A 25,448-nucleotide genomic window follows, 5' to 3' on the forward strand; every position below is an offset into this window, starting at 1 on the left:
TCAGCATTTACAGATACTAATGGCCACATGAATTGTGAACGATTTATGGTATGGATCATACAACCTGAGGTCTGACTTGTGATATTTGGCAGTTATTTGAAAAGATTGATGATAGATCTTATCAACAGCCGCCAAGCAACACATACCAGACAGACATCAGAGTGTTTGACTCTTATCATGAAATGTGCATATCATTCTGGCGGCCGTTAGTGCTCGCAAATGCTGGATATAAATGTTAGCGGGAAATATAAATTCTATGGATTTTCAAAAGCGAAAACTGCTTACAAATTATAACGAATATTATAGTATTTTTATTACAACAACGATTTATTTGACGCCATTCAATTAATTGTATTTGTATTGTAAGAACAATGAAAAAACATTAAGATATATTGTTTTCTTTCGAAAATTGCCCTAAAAATGTCTCATAAAAACACAATACATTCTATTGTTTTTCGCGAAAAAGTGTATGAAAATTTTCTCAAAATTTTATGGTTAAGATACATAACGACCACCATTTTTTATTGTAAAAGTGCCATTTACCATTCGCCGAATGGTATAGAACAATAGGGGTGATGGTGAGTGTGCAGTGTAAATTACAAAACGTTTAATGGTGAATATTTTTCGAATAAATGGTGTTGTAACAATAAAATTTATCGTATTTTTATGATATTTTTTATCAGGGGATAGAACAACCACAGGAACAACAACTTCATGTAAATAGATTGTAACTACCTTTTTATTATAAATTGGTTCATATTTAATTATATCAATAAAAGTATGTTAATATTGTGCATCCTAGCTTAATCACTCAGATCCTGCTGATCTGAGTCAACCGCCATAAGATTGCGCCCGTTTGATTTGTACACGGCGGCTGACAGCTCCACCCGGCGGCTGCAAAACAGTTTTAGCCAAGGTGCACACCGTGTACAAATTATACGTGCGCGGTCTGGCGCGATCTGAGGCTGCGCGTTTCGAACGCAGCTTGCTGAGAATCTAAGATAAGCGCGACAATAATTACAACCTGTAAACAAAACTATCGTCCTGATTTTTTATATTTCATAATTTTAATAAAACAAAAGCATTAGTTTTTAACGGTTTGAATACAGAAGAACCATATAGCATACGTTTAAAATAGCGTGAAAGACCATAAATCAATCATAACACATACATTGTTAGTTTTCCCCCAGATTTATTGTAAAACAGTTCTCTAACCATTTGATAACCAGTGAATTGTCTGAAAAACTGGATAGTATATTGACCATATCCTCTACTGTTTTGCGAAAAATTTGTTCGAGAAAACGAGCGTTTTTTTATGGTAACCTATCTTAACCTGAGTATCGCGGACTGACTCAATATGCTCTCTCATCGGGAGCCAAACATCGGGAGCCAAACATTGAAGATGGAGGTTATGTTAAACCTTGTTGAACCTGTGTGATTGATTGAAGAGTATTGTTATCTAGGTGCTGCGGATATAATCAAAACTGTTGTCACGATATCTCCATTTGCCGCTGCCAAGCCGTTGGAAAGCGAGGAGAAGGATAAACATTGTTTTGAGCCTATTCTAGCTAATTTTGTAACAACAATCCATCAAAGTTTCCATCGCGAATGGAAAATAATAAACTTTGAACACGAGAACAAAATCGGAATGATGGTGGATTGATCATGTTTACCATTTCCGAACAGCGTCGCGACGGCGTGTTTGACAACCGCGCTGAGAGAGGTGGTTGCAAGAAAATTGAACGCTCGTGCGTGTTTACAAGCTGTGTGCCGGGAGTGTGTAGGTGTGTGTTAGCTAGCTTGAAAAATAAAACCGTTTCTATTCGCACCACCTAGATCTTAACCGCCTATTCCACATACTGTAATTTGGCGGATAACCATTTGCCATACTGGCAAATCTGTACATGAAATGGTTATCTTACTGTAATCTAGGATAGTCTGAGAAATGGTTCAAGGACAATTGTTAATAGTCATCTACAGTATGAAAAACGTTGCATTTACAGTTAGTGATTATGCGGGATGTACTCTTGAACCATATATTGTGGTTTAAAACAAGAATCCCGATAGGACTTTAGGAGCCTATTGGCTTGTTTAACGGTGTTGAGATAATTCGATATTCTGAATCTGCATGTCAAATTGAGCCAAAATCCAAATTTTCATAAATTTCGGAGCCCGGGAACCTATTTAAAAATCAATTTGAAGTTTGTATGGGAGCGATTTGTCGAATCACCCCTTGTCGCAGTTTGTACTGGGCGGAGCTGTCAAAAAGTGGCCCAGCTGTCAAAAGGTGATTTCAAAAAATTTCTTTGAAATTGATTTTAGGTACCAAAATAAGGTTCTAAAAATCGGAAAAAAAATCATAGTGGCTCAGAAAAGGGTGCTCTTTCGTATAAAATCAAAAAATCATTATATTTTTCTTAATTTAAAAATCCAATTTAAGTGATTATTAGAAATCCTCTACATAGAGATGAGCGGAAGTTACATATGTCGATTCGGCAACGCTGTTTGTTTTGTTTACAACAGCTTCCAACACACGTTCCAACACTTGCCACAAAGTTAGATGTTCAAACCTTTTGTGACTTTGTTGTAGTGCAAGTTGTTTTGTTTACGTTTGCTTATTATATTCGAACTTTTCAAACTTATCAAATTCTCGATAATAAAAATAAATATTTGTAATATATTTATCACAGACAAACAGACGTAACACTTCGAACATTTTTCGATTCAAATCATAGTCACGGAAACATAATCGCCCAATGCTAAAATTACTAAGTTTGGCCGACCATCAACTAGGTGGCGGTAGTGAGCAAACGTCAAACTCGAACAAAAACGATGTGAGCGCCACAGGTGGGTGGTTGGCCAACTATCAAATTTTAAGGTGAAGATATGACGAAGCCAGACCTGGAATTCTCAAGAGCACAAATCTGAAGAACCGAACATCGGTTTGCGCTGAAAAGTTGATCGATTGGTTACCCGCTGGTGGTGACCAATCGATCGACTCTTCAGCGCAAACCGACATTCGGTTCTTCAGATTTGTGCTCTTGAGAATTCCAGGTGTGGCTTCGTCATATAATCACCTTAAAAAAGATCGTTAAATCGAAATACGATGGGAATTATCAGTGTGTTACGTCTGTTTGTCTGTGTATTTATTATCGATTGCAATAACACCGTTCAAACAACGCCTTCCTTCAAACGATAAACATGTTCATTTGGCTCACACTTTGACAGTTCTCTCTGCTCGATTGACTCACAATGGCCGCCTCCGCACATCTCTATATGTAGGATTACTAGTGATTATGCACTGAAAGACGGCTTGCGGTTGAAATTACTATTCTGAGGGTCAATTTAAATACACAACGCCACTAAATTTGTGCAGACTGAGTTTCGTTTCAATTCAACAGAATAATGTTTTCAATTTTACCATGGACCCTATTTACAATTAAAAAAAGCTTCTGTTGGCAACTGGATTCGAACCAAGAACCTTGAAATCATCAGGCTCGCATGCTACCACTCGGCTATCGAACCGGTTGATATGGGCGGAAACAAAACGCACACAAGAAGCGTTTGTTGGTCGATCATCACTTTTTGCCATGGTAAATTTGAAAACATTTTCATGTTGGTCATTACCGCAAGCCTTCGTTCAGTGTGGTAGCAAAAAGATGCTAGATTTTCCTATTAAATACTCACAAATTTTACTAGATATCACTTTACTAACTATTGAAAATCACGGATTGAGTGGAAAGCGTAATTCCATTATATGTCGCACAAAACAAAAACAAGAATTACGCCTTCCAGTCCTGGTGTTTTGCTTACGAAAGTAAAAGGCGAAACCGAAATCAAAACGTAAACACGGCGAAAGCAAACAGCCGAGCAAACGGCGAAATCCTGTCAAAATCAAAAACAAGGCGATTCTGAGATTGATGTCGGTTCAAGACGCATAGTATTAGGCGTATTTAGTATTATTGGGCTTTGGTTCGGGCGTAACAAAATTAATGCAATTTTTAGTGTGTGGCGACGGACCCCTCGTTGCGGCGGCGTGTGCTGAATCAGCGTAATTCGTATGACGCAACGTCAGATGACGTTGCACGTCATAGTCTTCGACCTGACAGAACCGGGACAAAAACATCGAGTAGAAGTGAATTGGATGAAATCAAGAGCTAAATTGAACTTAATATTATAAAACTCTATCGTGTTCTAAATACGCATTTGCGCCTAAATTGGTGATATATTTTGAAAATAATACTTTGCTTATCCTATCATTAAAAGTAAGTTTAGTTGCCTAAATCATAGCGTACAATATTAGACTAATGATATCTTAACCTAAATCTAGCCTAAACAAACGACGTGAATTCTGCCGACTCATCAATTGTAGCACCAGCGGCGTCATGGTCGCAATTTTTTCCGCAGTCAAGTTCGCAGATTGTGAACAATCCTCGGTACTCACTTTACGTAATTTATGTTTAGTCCCTTACTGTCAGAGCTGTCAGATCAGTGTAACACGCTAAATAAAATTTACACAAAAGGCAATTTACACGGAAAAAAATACACGGTTATGAATATTTATTGGGTACCGGACTGGTCACCGAAAATTTGATCGTTTTCTTTGGTACATCGAGGTCTTGAAATTAGTCTATGGTAGCACTATCGGTTTACCAATATTGTAAGTTGTGATCTTGAAATTGAACTATCCTATCTAACTAAATAAAATGTTTCAGCTTAAAGCTAACAGCAACAGAAAAACTGCGTTTGCTCTTGAGACTTGGGAAACCCGTTACGTGTACCCGAACATAGTGCAAAAATTACTAAATTCGTACTGGTTTGGAAAATGTGTTAGAATTGTCATTTAAGCTTGTTCATATTGAATTACTTCGAATTATTTCTAAATAGGAATTGGCTTTTTTAACGGTGTTGAGATAATTCCATATTCTGAATCTGCATGCGAAACTGAGCCGAAATCCAAATTTTCATAAATTTTGGTGCCCGGGAACCTATTTAAAAATCAATTTGAAGTTTGTATGGGAGCGATTTGTCGAATCACCCTCGTCGCATTTTGTACTGGGTGGAGCCAGCGGCGTCATGGTCGCAATTTTTTCCGCAGTCAAGTTCGCAGATTGTGAACAATCCTCGGTACTCACTTTACGTAATTTATGTTTAGTCCCTTACTGTCAGAGCTGTCAGATCAGTGTAACACGCTAAATAAAATTTACACAAAAGGCAATTTACACGGAAAAAAATACACGGTTATGAATATTTATTGGGTACCGGACTGGTCACCGAAAATTTGATCGTTTTCTTTGGTACATCGAGGTCTTGAAATTAGTCTATGGTGGAGCTGTCAAACAGTTACCCAGCTGTCAAAAGGTGATTTCAAAAAATCTCTTTGAAATTGATTTTAGGTACCAAAAAAAAGTTCTAAAAATCTGAAAAAAATTATAGTGGCTCAGAAAAAGGTGCTCTTTCGTATAAAATAAAAAAATCAATATATTTTTCTTAATTTAGAAACCCAATGGGGCACGTTCGGTGTAGTACTAGATTTGTAGTAATGAGCTGAATTTTAGTATGGTGAGAAGGTAAATTCTCCATTTCTGCAATGAAATAGTGCAAAAAGCGTGGGTATTATGATTCCTTGCCTAATTTAATGCTGTTTGAGCAAAACTTTTGTTAACAATGTTGTTTATGTTGCAAGAAATGGAGAAAACAACAACACTGTTGTCCAAAGTTTTGCTCAAACAGCATCAAATTAGGTAAGGAATCATAATACCCACGTTTTTTGCACCATTTCATTGCAGAAACGGAGAATTGACCTTCTCACCATACTAAAATTCAGCTCATTACTACAAATCTAGTACTTCACCGATCTGTCCTATTGAAATTGTATTAGCAAAATTCGATTGTTGTTTTCACAATGTTGTTGCTTTGTCAGTTACGCCCCATTCGCGAATTACTCCGGATTTGCTCTTATGGAAATCTATAGAAATCTGGAGCAACATTAGAAAAGGGCATACAAGCATTGGTAAACAATGACTTCACACGTCGCTCCTGAGCCCCCTTCAGCTTATAGACGAGTGCACCGATGAACTGAATTCATCGCGGTCCGAGAATTTTGACACTACAGCGGGGTTACTTCCAATCAGAAGTTAAAGATTTCTAATCAGAATTGAACAATTCTGATTGGGAACCGATGAACTGAAGGTGAATATATAACGAAGCCACACCTCGAATTTTCAAGAGCACAAATCTGAAGAACCGAGAGTCGGTTAGCGCTGAAAAATTGATCGATTGGTTACCACCAGCGGGCAACCAATCGATCAACTTTTCAGCGCAATCCGACTTTCGGTTCTTCAGATTTGTGCTCTTGAAAATTCGAGGTGTGGCTTCGTCATATCTTCACCTTCAGTTCATCGGTGCACTCGTCTATGGACTTATCCACCGATGAACCAAATTCATCGCAGTCCGAGAATTTTGACACTAGAGCGGGGTCTATTCCAATCAGAATTAGACGATTCTGATTGGAACAGACCCCGCTCTAGTGTCAAAATTCTCGGACCGCGATGAATTTGGTTCATCGGTGGATAAGTCCATTCACAAAAACTAAGACCATTAACAGATAGAGCAAACATCGATCTTTCGGATAACGGTGTTCATTTGCGTGGAACACGATTTCATTCTAGATTGACTTTAAATAAGGGCGAAAGTAACATGAGCGAATTCTATTCATCGGCTCTCTCTTCTTCAAATTAAAGTGACAAGATGCAAGTATTGTTGCACTTTTTGGTCATAAATCGCTAGATTGCGATGCAATCTAGCGTCTAAGTGTAAAAAAGTTCGATTGAATTTGCATCTTGTAACTTTAATTTGCACAAGAGAGAGTTGCTGAAGAGAACTCTCGCATGCACGGGGACGGCAACCTATTTTTTCACTATGGAGTTTGACAGGTTGGATTGTGCCTCCTTACGTGGAGTATAAATTTATGCTCCAGCCAAAATATTCACCAACACAGTCGTGAAATTTGAATGTTTGCCTGTTTACGAGGGATATTGGTGCAAAACGCTTGCATCACATTAGATCTCATAAAAGTGTTGATCATGAAAATGCGGCATTATTTGATAATTCTGGAGCAACATTTGAAAAGGGCATACAAGCATTAATAAACAATGACTTCACACGTCGCTCCTGCGCCCTCCTCAGCTTATTCACAAAAACTAAGACCGTTATCAGATAGAGCAAACATCGATCTTTCGGATAACGGTGTTCATATGCGTGGGCGGGCTGCTGTTATGCCCTACGGAGCGTTTTTGAAAAAAGACACAAGACCTCTTGGGCCCTTTTCAAATGTTGCTCCAGAATTTTCAATTTGAGAGTGTCAATGTTTAGGTAAAGTTCCTACAGAAAGTGGAAATTGTTTGTGAAAAGACACACAACACCTGTTTTCGCAAACTTTGTTCGCCAAAGTGCGTTTTTCCTTATTTTCTCCCGCTGCTGTATTGAGTGAATGTTGGTATAAGTGAGCTCTAGCTGCGCATGATAAGCGGCAACAAAATCAGATTATCGTAGCAGCCCCGTGCTCGCATGTTACTTTCGCCCTTATTTAAACTCAATCTAGATTTAATGAATCGCAAACCTGTAAAACAGACATCCCTATTTGCAACTGACATTTTTTCAAGTTTTGACCAGGGTTGCCACATATACAGATTTTTATGTAATCATACAGATTTTCTTGCAGCTTTTCATACAGAATTCTGTATCTAGCGTAACATTTGAAAAGGGCCTATCTGCAAAATGTAAACAAACCCGATTTTTCACTATTCCTATCAATATCTACCTGAGCTATCCCATAACACCTTAATCAATGAGAAAAGAGCTATTTTACACGTATTTTAAATAAATTTTAAAAGGGCCTATCTGAAATTGAATAATCTTTTAGGGCCTAACTGCATTCAAAAGGGCCTAACTGAAAATTACCTTTCAAATCAGATAGGCCCTTTTGTAAATTTTGATTATTTTTCATATTTTCCAATAATTTTTAGTAGTTCTTTAACTTTCCTTGAATTATAGATGAAAATAAATCCAAAATATTTCAAATTAGCTAAAATTAAGAAAAAATAAAAGGGCCTAACTGAAATTTTTCCTTCAAATCAGATAGGTCCTTTTGTAAATTTGGGTTATTTTTCATGTTTTCCAATAATTTTCAGTAGCTATTCAACTTTCCTTGAATTATCGATAATAATAATCCAGAATAATTAAAATTAGCTAAAAATAAGAAAAAAATAAAAGGGCCTAACTGAAATTGCCGACTATAAAAGGGCCTAACTGAAAGGGCCTAACTGATTTTAAGATTGTAAAAGGGCCTATCTGCCGTTCATGTTCAAAATACTTTATTTATGCAATTTTTGCTATAGTATGATGCAAATAATGCACAGAACCATAAAGTAGATTCCCATATGTGTCAATAGATGGAATAAAACACCTAAAAAAGTCTTTCGTTTTTAAATAGGATTAACTAATCTGGGAGGTAATCTTCTCATGCGATTTTCTCAATGTTTACGTTTTGCAGATAGGCCCTTTTCAAATGTTACGCTAGGTATGTACAGATGTACAGATTTTTGGAAATGATACAGATTATACAGATTTTTCAGAAACTTACAGAATTTCAAACAGATTTTTCGCTTAATATTACAGATTTCATACAGATTTTTGACAAAAAATGGTGATACAGATTATAAAGATTTTTGAAAGGCAAAATACAGATTTAAATGTGGCAACACTGGTTTTGACGTCCGAATACACAACTACTCACGCATGCATTTACAGCGTTCACCATCATCCATCATTCATTGTTCCACTGATTTTCTCATCAGCATCACTCGCATCCAGAACACGAAATTTGTATAAAAAAAGTATTTTGGGAGTTTTTCGTGTCTTTAATCCTTCATTCTCATAGATAAACATACGCAATAGGTAAGTAGATAACGTACAGTTTGGTTTTTATGTGAATGATTCCGAGGAAAATACGAATATTAAGTCATACCTAATGTACCACGAATTTGACATGTTTTCTCCCTCCCTTTACGCACGCTATTATAGCGAAAAATGGCCCGTGGACACCAGAAGATCCAGTCGCAGCAGAAGGCTCAGGAAAAGGCAGCCAAAATGAAGAAACAGCAGGGACACGGATTGAGCGACCAAATGAAAGCCGCCCAGAAGGCGCTCGTGTTCTCCTGTGCGGTGTGTAAATCGCAGATGCCCGACCCCAAGACCTACAAGCAGCACTTCGAAAACAAACATCCCAAGTCGGAACTGCCAGCTGAGTTGAAGGAAATTTAACCGGGACCGGACCGGAGAATGCTGGTGGTTGGTGGGAGGAGGAAGTCGATGTCGGTCGGTCGATACGACACAGCTGCAGCAGCGGATGGTGGCGGAGAGAGATACCGAGACAAACAAACACACACACAACAAAGGAACAGATGCTGAGCCGAGATAAATAATTCCACAAGATTTTTTTTTCGCGTAATTTTACTTTATTGTAATGTTTGCAATAATTTGTATGTACATGTGTAGATTAGATCCAACCGAAGAAGCTTAGCAAGATTTAGAATTACTGAGAATGGTCGTAGATGGAGTTAGGTGCATTTGTCAGGGGTCGAGTCGCATTTGAAATCTGGCATGACAGTTTTCGGTTGGATGCGTTGAAGAAATTGCTGAACAAAGAGTATTCAATAAATTTTTAAATTGCAAACAAATTTAAGAACTATTTTTTTTTAATTTCAGAGATTCAATAAACAGATTAACATAGTTTCCCAAACTGTGGGTCGCGACCCCCAGGGGGGTCGCCAGCCTTCACCCAGGGGGTCGCGAAGGACAGTTGAATATTTTACTGTAACATACAACAAATGAGGGAATAATTATTATGGTGGGTCGCGAAAAGTACGTTTGCTGGCAAAAGGGGGTCGCGCACCCGAAAAGTTTGGGAACCTATGGATTAAACAACTGCGAAAACCATCATTATCTGATTATTTGAAATGTTTCACGAAATTGCGAATGAAATAATCATAGATTGCCTTGGCAATATCTACGTTTAATCATTTTCATTTTGCAGCATTTGGTGGGGCAATGAGAGCGCATGTCAGTCCAAAGCCGATGATAAGGAGGGGTAATGGCTGAATAGTCTTTGCTGATCACATAAACGCCATGGGATAGGAAAAGGATATTTTGGTGTAGGATTAGGGTGTTGGTACAGACTTGACGATATCAATGCTATTCAAATGCATCTTCCAAAACCAAAAAAACAATAATCGACCGAATGCCAAGCAAGCCAATTATAACAAACGGACACTCCTACCCTCTCCGACTCGTCAGTCACCCCGGAAAAAATGTCCCTTCAGTTCCGGAAAATATGTTATCCCCAATTAAGTCTTAATCGAATAGGACAGATCGGTGAAGTACTAGATTTGTAGTAATGAGCTGAATAGGAGGCAATCAGTGAAGTACTAGATTGAAAGTAGTGAGCTGGATTTTTGTATGGTGAGATGTTCAATTCTCCATTCCTGCAATGAAATGATTCAAACAGCGTGGGTATTATGATTTCTTGACTAATTTGATGCTGTTTGAGCAAAAGTTTGGGTAACTGTGTTGTTGAAGTTGCATGAAATAAATAATACAACAACAAAGTTACCCAAACTTTTGCTCAAACAGCATCAAATTAGCCAAGAAATCATATAACCCACGCTATTTGCACCAATTCATTGCAAAAATGGAGAATTGAACATCTCACCATACAAAAATCCAGCTCACTACTTTCAATCTAGTACTTAACTGATTGCCTCCTATTTTAGTATGGTGAGAAGGTCAATTCTCCATTCCTGCAATGAAATGATGCAAAAAGCGTGGGTATTATGATTCCTTGCCAAATTTGATGCTGTTTGAGCAAAATTTTGGGCAACAATGTTGTTGTTTTCTCCATTTCTTGCAACATAAACAACATAGTTATCCAAAGTTTTGCTCAAGCAGCATCAAATTAGGCAAGGAATCATAATACCCACGCTTTTTGCACCGTTTCATTGCAGAAACGAAGAATGACCTTCTCACCATACAAAAATTCAGCTCATTACTACAAATCTAGTACTACACCGAACGTGCCCCATTGTCCGCGTGGTCTTGTAGTACCCCTACTAGGTAAGTATCAGTCATTGCCATACACATTAAATGCTAGACATGACCCCATGGATAGAATTTGCATATGTACCTAAAAGCTTTGCTGATGTGACTTTCCTATTAGACAATTCTCTCATCTCATGTTTGTCTTCAAAACCTTGTGAAGCTTATAAAATTGAAGTTAATAAACAATACATTACAAGGTTCGGATTCCCATAGAATGAGATCATTCATTAGCACTACAACATCATAGAAGATAATATCACATTGATATTGATTGCAGTACAAATTCGAAAAATCTCCCTTTTCCCCCTATCCGCAATTCGGGGACGCGCCCTGTTGGAAGCCTCGAAGAATATTACAAACCTTCAATGGCATTCCCACACACTAACCCATATTGCCCATTCAGGGGTCTGACTGGGCCAATTACCCTCCCTCAGTTTGTAATATTCTCACCAACTTGGAATTATATTTTCCCGACACATATTGTGCATCCTAGCTTAATCACTCAGATCCTGCTGATCTGAGTCAACCGCCATAAGATTGCGCCCGTTTGATTTGTACACGGCGGCTGACAGCTCCACCCGGCGGCTGCAAAACAGTTTTAGCCAAGGTGCACACCGTGTACAAATTATACGTGCGCGGTCTGGCGCGATCTGAGGCTGCGCGTTTCGAACGCAGCTTGCTGAGAATCTAAGATAAGTCTAGTACGCACCTGGTAAGAAAAGCACTCCAGAAAAAATCCCTCTTATTACCAAAGGAATTTTGACATCTGATTAGTATGGGAAGAAATGTCACTTTTCCTTGAGGAATAATTGAGCGGAATATTTTTCCGCAAGGAAAAGTGACAGCTCCATTTGATTTGCCCGGCAGGCGTTACGAGCGTTACACAATTTTCATTTCTTTCCAGCTGCGGACCGCTCAAGAAATTTTAACAATGAAATCATTTCTTGACCGTTCCTTGGCCTATCTTTTTCCACAGTACTTATCAGGTGCGTACTACCCTATAAGCGCGACAATATTCTGCGTTGCGCGAAAATTTGTACGCGCAAGCGCCCATACATCTCCGCCTGTAAGAAAAATCATTTCGGTGTTTTCGGCGCAGTATTCCTTGGCCAATTCGCGCACTTATTGTAGAAGACACCATAACGATTAAACATACCAGCGGAGGTCTATTAGCGATTTTGCACCTTTTTCGCTCTCTATTTTCTTGCAACGGGTAATAAATGACTTCGACAAATGTTCGATATACTACACGGTAAAAAATCTGCACTGTGATATGAACTGATTGGCACTTGAATTCGCACTACTGTTTAATCAGTTTGTTATCAATTAAATATCATTCGAAAAAGAACATCCAATGCCTCTTCAATTTTAATGGAACTTCACATCAATTCGTTGTTGACAATGTTTTGATTTCAAAACTAAAATTTAAAAAAATGTGTTCAGCCGCAGCCAGGTTCGATACCAGGACCTTCAGAGTCACGATCAACTGTTTTACCACTACACTACTTCACATCTGTTGGAGAGGTGTGAACCGAAGCGAAGCACTTTCTACCACCTGTCATCTATATTTACTTTCATGCCCAAAACAGTCATTACCAAATCAATAGCTTTTCACTTTGGATTGTATTGCTTTTTACAGTAGTGCAAATCGAAGGGATTTTCAGTTTATTTCTCCGGTGGGTTTGTTTTGGTCCTCAAATCAACACTGACAGCATTGCGATCTCAAAGGAAAAGCATTTCTGATCATGTTGATTAGGACATTGAATAGTTAAAGGATTTTTCCCTTACATCGAGCGTGCAGAATTTTTACCGTGTATTTCTACAAAAATAAGAAGAAGACCGACGAATGTCATCAATATGTCAAATGATAGATTTGTTTTCATACTTTACAGGAAAAATATAAAATCAGTGCCAATCTCACTTTTAGTATTTATTATGGCGTGTGCCAATGATAGGAACCCTGTTCCAGTTATGGACACATTTTCTTATTTCGGTTCCACTTCGCACTATTTACATGCATTCCTTATGGGATTAGCCATAACTGGTACACTATGGCGAAATAGGGTTTAAGGAAGCCGAAATTTTAAGGAAAATGATTTATGTCTATCATAATTTGGGCAAATTGTGAAGTTTGAATGAGTGCAACCATCTTTTGATCGCAAAATTTTCCTTATTGATTTGCATCGTTAAAGGTTGAAAATCAACTATGGCGAATTTGAGGTACTATAGCCATAACTGGTACACTCAGCCTATAACCACAGACAAACAGACGTAACACTCTGATAATTCCCATCGTACACCGATTTAACGATCTTTTTCAAAATTTGATAGTTGGCCAACTGCCCAACCGTGGCTCTCGCATAGTTTTTGTTCGAGTTTGACGTTTGCTCACTACCGCCACCTAGTTGGTGGTCGGCCAAACATAGTCCTTTTAGCATTGGGCGAATATGTTTCCGTGACTATGATTTGAATCGAAAAATGTTCGAAGAGTTACGTCTGTTTGTCTGTGCTATAACTATATCAGATGACTTAAAGATCTGATTTTTACAGAACTGTTTGCCATTGCTTATACATTCAGCTATTTCAATTATTACTGCAAAGCACGTCGGCCACATGCCCAAAATCAAAGCTTCCTGGAAGATATAATCCAAGCCCAGGATTTTGGCAATATCTATAGTAATTATAAAGATATTTCTCGATCGGCTCCATATTCAATTTGCTGACTGTGTGAAGAGGAAGAGCGAAAATAAAAATTTTTGTTTTTGAATATTGAGTGCAGTTTTAAATGACTGTGAACATTTTGCATCATGCTTCAGAGCGATCACTATTTTGAATGCTGCCTACAAAGTGCTATCCCGCAGATCATCTTCCGTCGTCTGTCTCCTAAAACGAATATGTTCGTAGGAAGTTATCAAGCCGGCTTCATCGACGGCCGGTCGACAACGGACCAGATCTTTACCGTACGGCAAATCCTCCAGAAATGCCGTGAATACCAGGAACCAACGCATCACCTGTTCATCGACTTCAAAGCGGCATACGACAGTATCGACCGCGCAGAGCTATGGAGAATCATGGGACGAAAACGGCTTTCCTGGGAAGCTGAAAAGACTGATTAAAGCAACGATGGACGGTGTGCAAAACTGCGTAAGCCGTAAGGATTTCGGGTGAACTATTCAGTTCATTCGAATCTCGTTGGGGACTGCGACAAGGTGATAGAATCCCATGCCTACTATTCCACACATCGCTCTGGAAGGTGTGATGCGACGAGCCCGCCGGGGAAAGGTTTTCACAAAATCAGGTCAATTTGTGTGCTTTGTGGACGACATGGACATTATCGCCAGAACATTTGGAACGATGGCAGAGCTGCACACCAGCCTGAAACGCGAAGCAGCAACCCAACTAACATTTTCAGCGCTATAAGCTTCAGTCATTTGCTTTCTGTTGTGTAACCATCGAGTAAAAGCAATCAACGCTGAATAGAAGGAAAGCTAGTCAAATATAAATCATAAGCTAATACACGACTGCAAAACAAGCACCACACAGCTACCAAACTCGGTTTTCAGAAATCCATTGCTTGTCACTGGGGTTGCCTTTACTCCACCCTATTCCCACTCCGGGAGATTTCCCGGAAGATGTGAAAACTTGAACACATCGAATAGGAGTCCCCACTAACAAAACAGCTGCTACTATACAGTACAATTCATTATACTGACAAATCCTCAAACTAGCAGCGCTTTAAAGGCCGTTATGCGATTTCATTACGGCTAGAAGCTGTAATAAAGAAACTGTTGGTTTACCAACACGGCTTGTCGGATATAAACATTATTGTCACAACAAACTTTAAGCGGGATATATAGCTACTATACAAATTCTTTACAGCTATCCATGTATGTGCTGTGAAATTATTTGGGTTGCTTTTATTGCACTTTAATTCAATGCCGGAAGATTTGCCGGAAGATGTGCAAATCGAGTAAGAATCCCAGCCACTACAACAGCTGCTTTTATACAGTACGTTTTGTAATGTTGCCAAAACACAAAACAGCAGCGCTTCGTAGCCGTTTAAAGAACACTCTTTCAGCTAGAAGCTGTGAAGAAGAATCTGTTGGCGCAACCACACAGCTTGTTGAATGTAAACATTATTGCCACAGACAAACAGACGTAACACTCTGATAATTCCCATCGTACACCGATTTAACGATCTTTTTCAAAATTTGATAGTTGGCCAACTGCCCAACCGTGGCGCTCGCATAGTTTTTGTTCGAGTTTGACGTTTGCTCACTACCGCCACCTAGTTGGTGGTCGGCCAAACATAGTCCTTTTAGCATTGGGCGAATATGTTTCCGTGACTATGATTTGAATCGAAAAATGTTCGAAGAGTTACGTCTGTTTGTCTGTGTTATTGCGTTTGACGTTTCACAAGCTTTTACAGCAAGATGAAGTTGGGTAAGGTTTCTTGTGGCACAATTATAAAGCCTTGTCTGGAGTAAAACAAAACGGGCTATTTTCTATGTTATTTATATATAGCAGTGTGGCAGCGAGGACATCATCGGGACCAGTGGATACGGAGATCGGGAGTTCGATTCCAAGTAGCGGCAAGTACTTTAATTATTCAATTTTAAAAGTGATAATTCCAGTTCCACATGTATTGTATCACGGTATCCATAACCTAATTATATTTAATCGTTTAATTTGGGGATGCCGTAAAACTATTATTTAACAACTGCGAAAAGGCTGAAAAAGCGCCTTCTCAAGATGTTATTCAGTTAGTGGTTACATAGGAGCCGAGAAAAGAGCTATGACTAGGTGGCATAGAAGCTGATCGCACAGCATGTACAAGCTGATTAAGTTCGCCAGATTCATTGGTATAGGGGTTGCATAGAAGCTTCCGTCCATATGTACAACACAGTAACTCAGCATCAAGCCGTATTAAGGACGCTTTGTTGACGTTTACATTCACAATAAATGTTAGTTGGGAAAGGTCGGACTGGTGGTGAATGCCTCAAAAACAAAAGGTAGGCGGAACCGAACACGAACGGATCCATCTAGGTAGTAATGTTACGATAGACGAAGATACTTTAGAGGAGATGGAGGAATTTGTCTACCTCGGATCCTTACTGGCGGCCGACAACAACGTGAGCCGTGAAATTTGAAGGCGCTTCATCAGCGGAAGTCGGGCCTACTACGGGCTCCAGAAAAAACTGCGATCTAAAAAGATTCACCCACGCACCAAATGTACCATGTACAAAACGCTAATAAGACCGGTGGTCCTCTACTGGACCATACTCGAGGAGGCACGTGCTAAGGACGATCTTCAGCGGTGTGCAGGAGAACGGTGTATGGCGGAGAAGGATGAACCACGAGCTCGCTGCACTTTACGGCGAACCCAGCATCCAGAAGGTGGTCAAAGCCGGAAGGATACAATGGGCAGGGCATAATTTCCAAAGGTTCTATTACTTAGATTCTATCAAATTCAAGAATGACTTGGTCATTTATAAAAATGCATAGTGTAGCTAAAAAACTAAATTATATGGTGTTATGATTTAGATTTTAATATCCTATAAACAAATCTAAATTTTCGGAGAAAATTACCTGTAAGAGTAAGGCAAATTTGAAAATCTCTTCATATATTTTGAAACTTCGAAGTATTTTAGACAATTGAGATGCAACTTTGACGAGAACTTTAACGAAAATTTTGAAAGAAACACCAACATTTTCATGACCTACGCTCCATTTTAAAACTCCGCAATTCTTTCCTGATGAAAACACTAGATAATCAGCAAGAAAGTTTTCACTCACCTGGCCTGGCTATCTATAACTCAGTTCAGAAGCTTGTTACATACTACAACCTGATGTTCGGCAAACTTTTTCCTACAATTGCCACCAAGGATACCATGTTCTAACTCTCATATTTCCACCGTGAGAACGCTATCTACTCATACTAAATGATCAAAAATTCAATCCTTTAGTAGCAGTACCTGTAGGATCGTAGCAATCCATGATGTACGGTTAGATATTGTTCTGGAATAAACTGTCATTGTTATTAAAACCACCGAACGAAGGAGTTTACAAATGGCGACGAAGGTTAAATTTAAAAACTGCGAAGTCCCTAAAATAGTAGAATGTGAAAAATAGGAAAAACTTTTTGTATCGGGAAGTCTGAAACTGAAGAAAAAACTCAACGGAAATTGGAATTCATGAAGAGGAAACTCGACCGTGATTAAAGCAAGGAAAGCAGCTAGGGGAGAAGAGTTTCCAGATGTGCTGGTTGACCAACCAAGGGAGCTGGACCGTCTTGGGTTGGCTGCTCATTACCTGGATAAATACATTACCTGGTTCGGCACTGATTGAGGAATCCTGAAAGACCGACAATTTGACACAAACGAAACTCTGCTGCCACAATACAGAGATCGAACTCGAGTTGACGAGCTCCTGTCAGAGGGCAACCACCGTGAGGTTGAGACTACGTTCGCGAAACTCAAAAGCACCACGTTAAGATAAGTATCTTAGATTTCGTGAATATTTACGAAGGCAAATCATTGAAAACGCAACAGATTTCTTCATATACCACCACCGATTCATCGGACCGATTCAATGATCCGATGTTAGTTTAGCATACACGTTTACACAGCGCATGATACTAATATGTAGACTTAACCGTTTGGAGCCGGAGGGGTCATATATGACCCCGGCGATGAAACCGAGCATAACAAACGTGTTCGACACCAGCGAGGTTGCGTCGACAGCGGCGAAAAAAATCGGCTCCAAAAGGTTAAACCAACTCGTGTAAATACCATTTCCAATCAATATTTAAAAAAAATAAAACAAGATTCTGTAGTATCTTAAAGAATAATGCACTGAAACATATTATATTATTCTAAATACAGAAACATAATTAGTTTCTGAAATTTTTTTTTTTTTTTTTTTATTATTTTTTTTTTTTTTTTTTTTTTTTTTTTGAAGAGTGACCAGGTGGAGCTGCAGGACAGCTGATAGCAAAGCCTGGACCCTTTCCCAACTTTCCCCCTACTAGGACCAATACTCACGATGGACTAGACGATGTCGTCAACTTGAGCAAAGTGTGTAGTAATTAGCATTGGGTCGTAGTAGTTTTTAAAAATACTGTTTTTAACTTTTCCCATCGCACTAGAGTTTTGATCGAATGGAAGCTCCAAAGATGATTTGATAATTGAACAATATTTTAATAATCGAAAATCTCCGAGGTCACTGGACAACATTCAGAGATAAAAAAGGGTGTATATGTCTATGTTAACGCCTTCAGAGTACTATTCTTAAGAAATATACAAAGAGCAAAAAGAAAAAAAAATGTGTCGTAGCTAATTTTTAAAGATTTGATAGTTCAGAAAATTATTCGAAGACAGCTACCAGAGCTAGCGTTTCTAGCCGATATGGGCAACTATCGGCTATCCATGATGTACGGTTAGATATTGTTCTGGAATAAACTGTCATTGTTATTAAAACCACCGAACGAAGGAGTTTACAAATGGCGACGAAGGTTAAATTTAAAAACTGCGAAGTCCCTAAAATAGTAGAATGTGAAAAATAGGAAAAACTTTTTGTATCGGGAAGTCTGAAACTGAAGAAAAAACTCAACGGAAATTGGAATTCATGAAGAGGAAACTCGACCGTGATTAAAGCAAGGAAAGCAGCTAGGGGAGAAGAGTTTCCAGATGTGCTGGTTGACCAACCAAGGGAGCTGGACCGTCTTGGGTTGGCTGCTCATTACCTGGATAAATACATTACCTGGTTCGGCACTGATTGAGGAATCCTGAAAGACCGACAATTTGACACAAACGAAACTCTGCTGCCACAATACAGAGATCGAACTCGAGTTGACGAGCTCCTGTCAGAGGGCAACCACCGTGAGGTTGAGACTACGTTCGCGAAACTCAAAAGCACCACGTTAAGATAAGTATCTTAGATTTCGTGAATATTTACGAAGGCAAATCATTGAAAACGCAACAGATTTCTTCATATACCACCACCGATTCATCGGACCGATTCAATGATCCGATGTTAGTTTAGCATACACGTTTACACAGCGCATGATACTAATATGTAGACTTAAACCAACTCGTGTAAATACCATTTCCAATCAATATTTAAAAAAAATAAAACAAGATTCTGTAGTATCTTAAAGAATAATGCACTGAAACATATTATATTATTCTAAATACAGAAACATAATTAGTTTCTGAAATTTTTTTTTTTTTTTTTTTTTTTTTTTTTTTTTTTTTTTTTTTTTTTTTGAAGAGTGACCAGGTGGAGCTGCAGGACAGCTGATAGCAAAGCCTGGACCCTTTCCCAACTTTCCCCCTACTAGGACCAATACTCACGATGGACTAGACGATGTCGTCAACTTGAGCAAAGTGTGTAGTAATTAGCATTGGGTCGTAGTAGTTTTTAAAAATACTGTTTTTAACTTTTCCCATCGCACTAGAGTTTTGATCGAATGGAAGCTCCAAAGATGATTTGATAATTGAACAATATTTTAATAATCGAAAATCTCCGAGGTCACTGGACAACATTCAGAGATAAAAAAGGGTGTATATGTCTATGTTAACGCCTTCAGAGTACTATTCTTAAGAAATATACAAAGAGCAAAAAGAAAAAAAAATGTGTCGTAGCTAATTTTTAAAGATTTGATATTTCTGAAAATTATTCGAAGACAGCTACCAGAGCTAGCGTTTTTAGCCGATACGGGCAACTATCGGCTATCCATGATGTACGGTTAGATATTGTTCTGGAATAAACTGTCATTGTTATTAAAACCACCGAACGAAGGAGTTTACAAATGGCGACGAAGGTTAAATTTAAAAACTGCGAAGTCCCTAAAATAGTAGAATGTGAAAAATAGGAAAAACTTTTTGTATCGGGAAGTCTGAAACTGAAGAAAAAACTCAACGGAAATTGGAATTCATGAAGAGGAAACTCGACCGTGATTAAAGCAAGGAAAGCAGCTAGGGGAGAAGAGTTTCCAGATGTGCTGGTTGACCAACCAAGGGAGCTGGACCGTCTTGGGTTGGCTGCTCATTACCTGCATAAATACATTACCTGGTTCGGCACTGATTGAGGAATCCTGAAAGACCGACAATTTGACACAAACGAAACTCTGCTGCCACAATACAGAGATCGAACTCGAGTTGACGAGCTCCTGTCAGAGGGCAACCACCGTGAGGTTGAGACTACGTTCGCGAAACTCAAAAGCACCACGTTAAGATAAGTATCTTAGATTTCGTGAATATTTACGAAGGCAAATCATTGAAAACGCAACAGATTTCTTCATATACCACCACCGATTCATCGGACCGATTCAATGATCCGATGTTAGTTTAGCATACACGTTTACACAGCGCATGATACTAATATGTAGACTTAACCCTTTGGAGCCGGAGGGGTCATATATGACCTCGGCGATGAAACCGAGCATAACAAACGTGTTCGACACCAGCGAGGTTGCGTCGACAGCGGCGAAAAAAATCGGCTCCAAAAGGTTAAACCAACTCGTGTAAATACCATTTCCAATCAATATTTAAAAAAAATAAAACAAGATTCTGTAGTATCTTAAAGAATAATGCACTGAAACATATTATATTATTCTAAATACAGAAACATAATTAGTTTCTGAAATTTTTTTTTTTTTTTTTTTTTTTTTTTTTTTTTTTTTTTTTTTTTTTTTTTTTTTTTGAAGAGTGACCAGGTGGAGCTGCAGGACAGCTGATAGCAAAGCCTGGACCCTTTCCCAACTTTCCCCCTACTAGGACCAATACTCACGATGGACTAGACGATGTCGTCAACTTGAGCAAAGTGTGTAGTAATTAGCATTGGGTCGTAGTAGTTTTTAAAAATACTGTTTTTAACTTTTCCCATCGCACTAGAGTTTTGATCGAATGGAAGCTCCAAAGATGATTTGATAATTGAACAATATTTTAATAATCGAAAATCTCCGAGGTCACTGGACAACATTCAGAGATAAAAAAGGGTGTATATGTCTATGTTAACGCCTTCAGAGTACTATTCTTAAGAAATATACAAAGAGCAAAAAGAAAAAAAAATGTGTCGTAGCTAATTTTTAAAGATTTGATATTTCTGAAAATTATTCGAAGACAGCTACCAGAGCTAGCGTTTTTAGCCGATATGGGCAACTAGTTTTTCGGACAGCTTCCCCAAACAATAATCAGATAATATCCTCAGTTATTTTATAATACATTCTGAAAATTATTTCAAGCTGATTACCAATAGTGTCAATAACCGATGTTAGTCATTGACAGCACCAGCATCATCCCCAAATAACTTTCATATTAGTGTTAGATAACACTTTTTGAGCTTCCATTCGATGTTGTAAAAAATTTGTCAAACCTTATTTGTCAAAATATAGTCAATAATGTATCAAATTTTGTTTCTAATTTCGCTAGTCGTCTTCTGCATATCTGTGATCATCTCAGTCCAAAGTAATATTATATCCATTGTAACCCTTTACAATGTCAACCGTCCTAAGTCCTAACTAAATTCCTGCTTTTTTTGATCAGTGAAATAATACCGTCTAAGATATAAAAACAAAAAAAAGTTCAGTCAACTGATTTTTGACAAAAATAAAAATGATAATGATTATTTGTCAACTTTTATAAATTCACAAAACCCATAAAAATAAGAAATACAAATATAAACTCCTATAATCAACAGTTTTATCTTTACCTAATCAGTCCATAATTTTCTAATTGTGATGAATCTAATCTGTAAGGCTGTAAGTCAACTTATCCTAGCGTCCCCTGTCCTGTGTACTAACGAATTCAAGTAACGAATGATGAGTGTAACGCAGAGACCTCCTCTACCCACTCTTGCGTTACGTTAAATTTAACAATTATTGTTAAATTTGAGAAAATTCAAAGAATGCAAAGATTAGGTCTATGCAAGCTGAACCATAATTTGTTTTTGACTTGTGATAAATGCACGACGGATACTCCTTTGGTTCCCATTAGCACTTACGGCGATTCCTTCACTTGCGCTCAACTCGTAAACTAGATATATCTAGCTCAAAGCCCAAGCGGTGGTGAATGAACTGGCGCTAAAGTGCTAATGGGTTAAGCCCTCCCATCGCGTCAAGATCGAATATCCAGGGAGAGGGTGAAACATAATTAGTTTCTGAAATTTTAGACTCAAACTACAGAGATTTGTAATAGGACTTTATAAATTTTGGAAACTTATTTGAAACATTAAAACTGCTATTTGCTAGATTTCGCTAAAACCGAAACACTATAAGTGATGTTCTTATCTCACGAATAGGATTAAGAACTGTTTAGCAGATTTCCATGTCCGGGAAAGAGGGAAATTTTGCTGAAAAAGAAAATATTTCACACGCGGACATTACAATAAAAGAAACGCCCATTCATTTCCAAAGACTATTTACATTATACATAATGTTACAATTAATTACAACATATTGAAAATTACATCGCGGAGAGCATGCGGGATACTGCATCTCGTTGCTGTTGCGGTCGTTGACGTTCTGCTGTAATTTGTGATCAACGTCATCACTTACATGGGCGGCAGTGCTGGTGCAACGTCTGTCGTCTATCCGTCGTCATGATAGAAACGATCTGAACCGATTAAGCTTCCAAAAGGGGGAATAGGTCTGCATATTGAATGTTTGTTCACAAAACAGATAATTTCACTGTTGCATTACTTGTGGAAAAAAAATGATCGGAAAAGCACGAAAATCAAGAAATACTGAAATAACAGTTTTTTACGGAAACAGCATACATAGAGAATATACTGTGTAGTACAATGATTCACTATGCGATAGAACAGGTGCGACTAAATATCATATTTCTGTTCGTAAATCTAGCTAGTAGAAAAAAAAATGTTAAAATGTAAAGTACTCCACGGTAGACGCACGGTAAATGGTTTATAAATATAAATGGTTTAATTGTGTATGACAATTGTAGGCGAACATCAGTTGAAGTATTTGAAACTGTTATATTTATGAATGCATACGAGTTAATTTTCGGTTAATGTTAACACTAAAAAAATATAAAGTTATGTGGTTCAATTTATGACATCAAATTGTTGAAGAGAATCTATTTAGCAATCTGATAACTAAGTATCAATTATTTGGAATCACTGTATAATTTTAGTCAAATGGACTTTATTGCAGAAAGTTAAAATTAAAGCTTCATAGTTCGTCGGGTCTCGAGTTAGCCTAGTGGTTGAGGCTATGGATCGGCAATCCGGATACGGCGGGTTCGATTCCCGTTCCAGTCGGTAATCATCGGTATCATTGTACTTGCTTCACAATATACAAATTCAAACAATGGCAGGCAAAGAAAGCCCTTCAATTAATAACTGTGGAAGTGCTCAAAGAACACCAAGTTGAAGCGAGGCAGACGTAGAGCCGTAAAGAAGAAGAATAAGTTCGTTAAGAATACTGATGATAGTATTTTACATATTACAACAAATAGGGAAAATATCATGTTGTTTTCAAGAATATGTCAATTCAAATATACAATTAAATGCAAATGAAAAGCAATTTTAAACGTGGGAAAAATCGATACTTAATGAAGCGGCACGATGTCGTAGAACTACGAACTGGATTATGATGGGAAATTGTTTGTTACGGCATGCTATTTGAAGTGAATGCACGAAATGTGATTGTAAGCTTTTGATGATGATACTTTTGACAACTGGTATATGTTTCGGTATATGTTTAATAGCACAATTAAAGTTTGTGTAACGCCAATAAGTTTTATGTCATTATATGGTAACTGTTGTTGTTTCGAAAAATCAAATGGAAGTTCGTTTCGTTTTGGAGAAAGCAATTATGTCAAATGTTATCCTAGTTTGTTGACTTGCAGAATATTTTCGTCTTGATTTTCGTATTCTTTATTTTTAGTTGCATCGTATTGCACTATGAATAGGTTTGAATCGTATCGACAAATTATGCTGAAATCCGTAGGCGATCCGCGGGATGAAAATATTATGATCTAAATCCAGGGCGTTCCATGATATTATTACAGATTTCGAAATTAGGCTGATTGTATGCCAAAGCACTTGTAGGCGATCCTAGGGTGCAGATTTAACCTGGAGGCGATCCTCAGGCTATAAAAGAAAACTTAGAGGCGATCCTCGGCTAGGAAAAAACTGGAGGCGATCCTCTAGTTGGAACAAAGGAACCTAGAGGCGATCCTCAGGTGGAGACCGAAAACCTGCTGGAGATCCTCAGATATGATAATGTACAGAAATACTCGGAGGCGATCCTCGGGTTCAGACAAAACCTGGAGGCGATCCTCAGGTTATAGCCAAGAGGCGATCCTCTGGTTATGTTTAAAAAAAATCCTGCTGGCGATCCTCAGGATGGTCATGTGCCAAAACACCTGGAGGCGATCCTCGGGTTCATATAAAATCTGGAGGCGATCCTCAGGTTATAGCCAAGAGGCGATCCTCTGGTTATGTTTAACAGAATCCTGCTGGCGATCCTCAGGATGGTAATGTGTCGAAACACCTGGAGGCGATCCTCGGGTGTGGATAAAACCTGGAGGCGATCCTCAGGTTATAGCCTAGAGGCGATCCTCTGGTTATGGTTAACAGAATCCTGTTGGCGATCCTCAGGATACCAAAGGCGATCCTTTGGAAAAACGGAACCCTGTTGTTGGGATGAAGTACACAATTCTGCAGAATTAGTGGAACCCAGACAAAAGGGATGAACTACGCAAAAGTACTCCGGAGGCGATCCTCGCGGGAGAAAACTCTGAGATCTGGAGGCGAACCTCTGGGCGATTCTCATATGTCAAGGTACAAAATACCATTGCAAAATCCAGAGGCGAACCTCTTAGGTTAGAGTTCGAACAGCTGATTGAAATACACTGTATTTACATTGGTAATAATGTCAATCAATAAAATGTTATATATATTTCAGAAGTGAATAAGAAAGAAGCATTAAGGTACTGAGAAAAAAAGAAAATAAGAACACAATAAAGAAACTTAAAACCGGAAGGAAGAGAAGGAGACCAACGTGTATCAGCAGCATTAAGAAAATCATAGACAATAAAGTTTATTTTGTATTTATGAACAGTGTATATCAAATTTCACATGTTAGCTATTTTTTCAGGCTGAATCCAAACCCTAACCATCATGACCATGGATATCTAAATGAAACGATTCGTTAGATAAAGTGTGGACTGACTACTAATTGAGGCGACCAGATTTATAAAATGTGGACCAAATCGTGGACGTACTATTTCATGAACTATCAAGAACATCAGAACTATAAAAGAAGG

General features: G+C 38.3%; 2 protein-coding genes across 2 annotated transcripts in view; one reads left to right on the forward strand and one right to left on the reverse strand.

Annotated features, from left to right (window-relative positions):
• Window positions 1–25,448, reverse strand: part of LOC109416657 (uncharacterized) — a 325,658-nt gene that overhangs the window by 95,990 nt on the left and 204,220 nt on the right. The gene's annotated exons all lie outside the window — the stretch shown is intronic.
• On the forward strand, window positions 8,799–9,740 carry LOC109407392 (zinc finger protein 706-like). The gene is made up of 2 exons (XM_062848901.1): window positions 8,799–8,958; window positions 9,085–9,740. The coding sequence occupies exon 2, from the start codon at window positions 9,091–9,093 to the stop codon at window positions 9,322–9,324; it is 234 nt and encodes a 77-aa protein (XP_062704885.1). The 5' UTR covers window positions 8,799–8,958; window positions 9,085–9,090; the 3' UTR covers window positions 9,325–9,740.

The sequence above is a fragment of the Aedes albopictus genome, chromosome 2, assembly GCF_035046485.1.
Source record: "Aedes albopictus strain Foshan chromosome 2, AalbF5, whole genome shotgun sequence".
Classification (NCBI taxonomy): domain Eukaryota; kingdom Metazoa; phylum Arthropoda; class Insecta; order Diptera; family Culicidae; genus Aedes; species Aedes albopictus.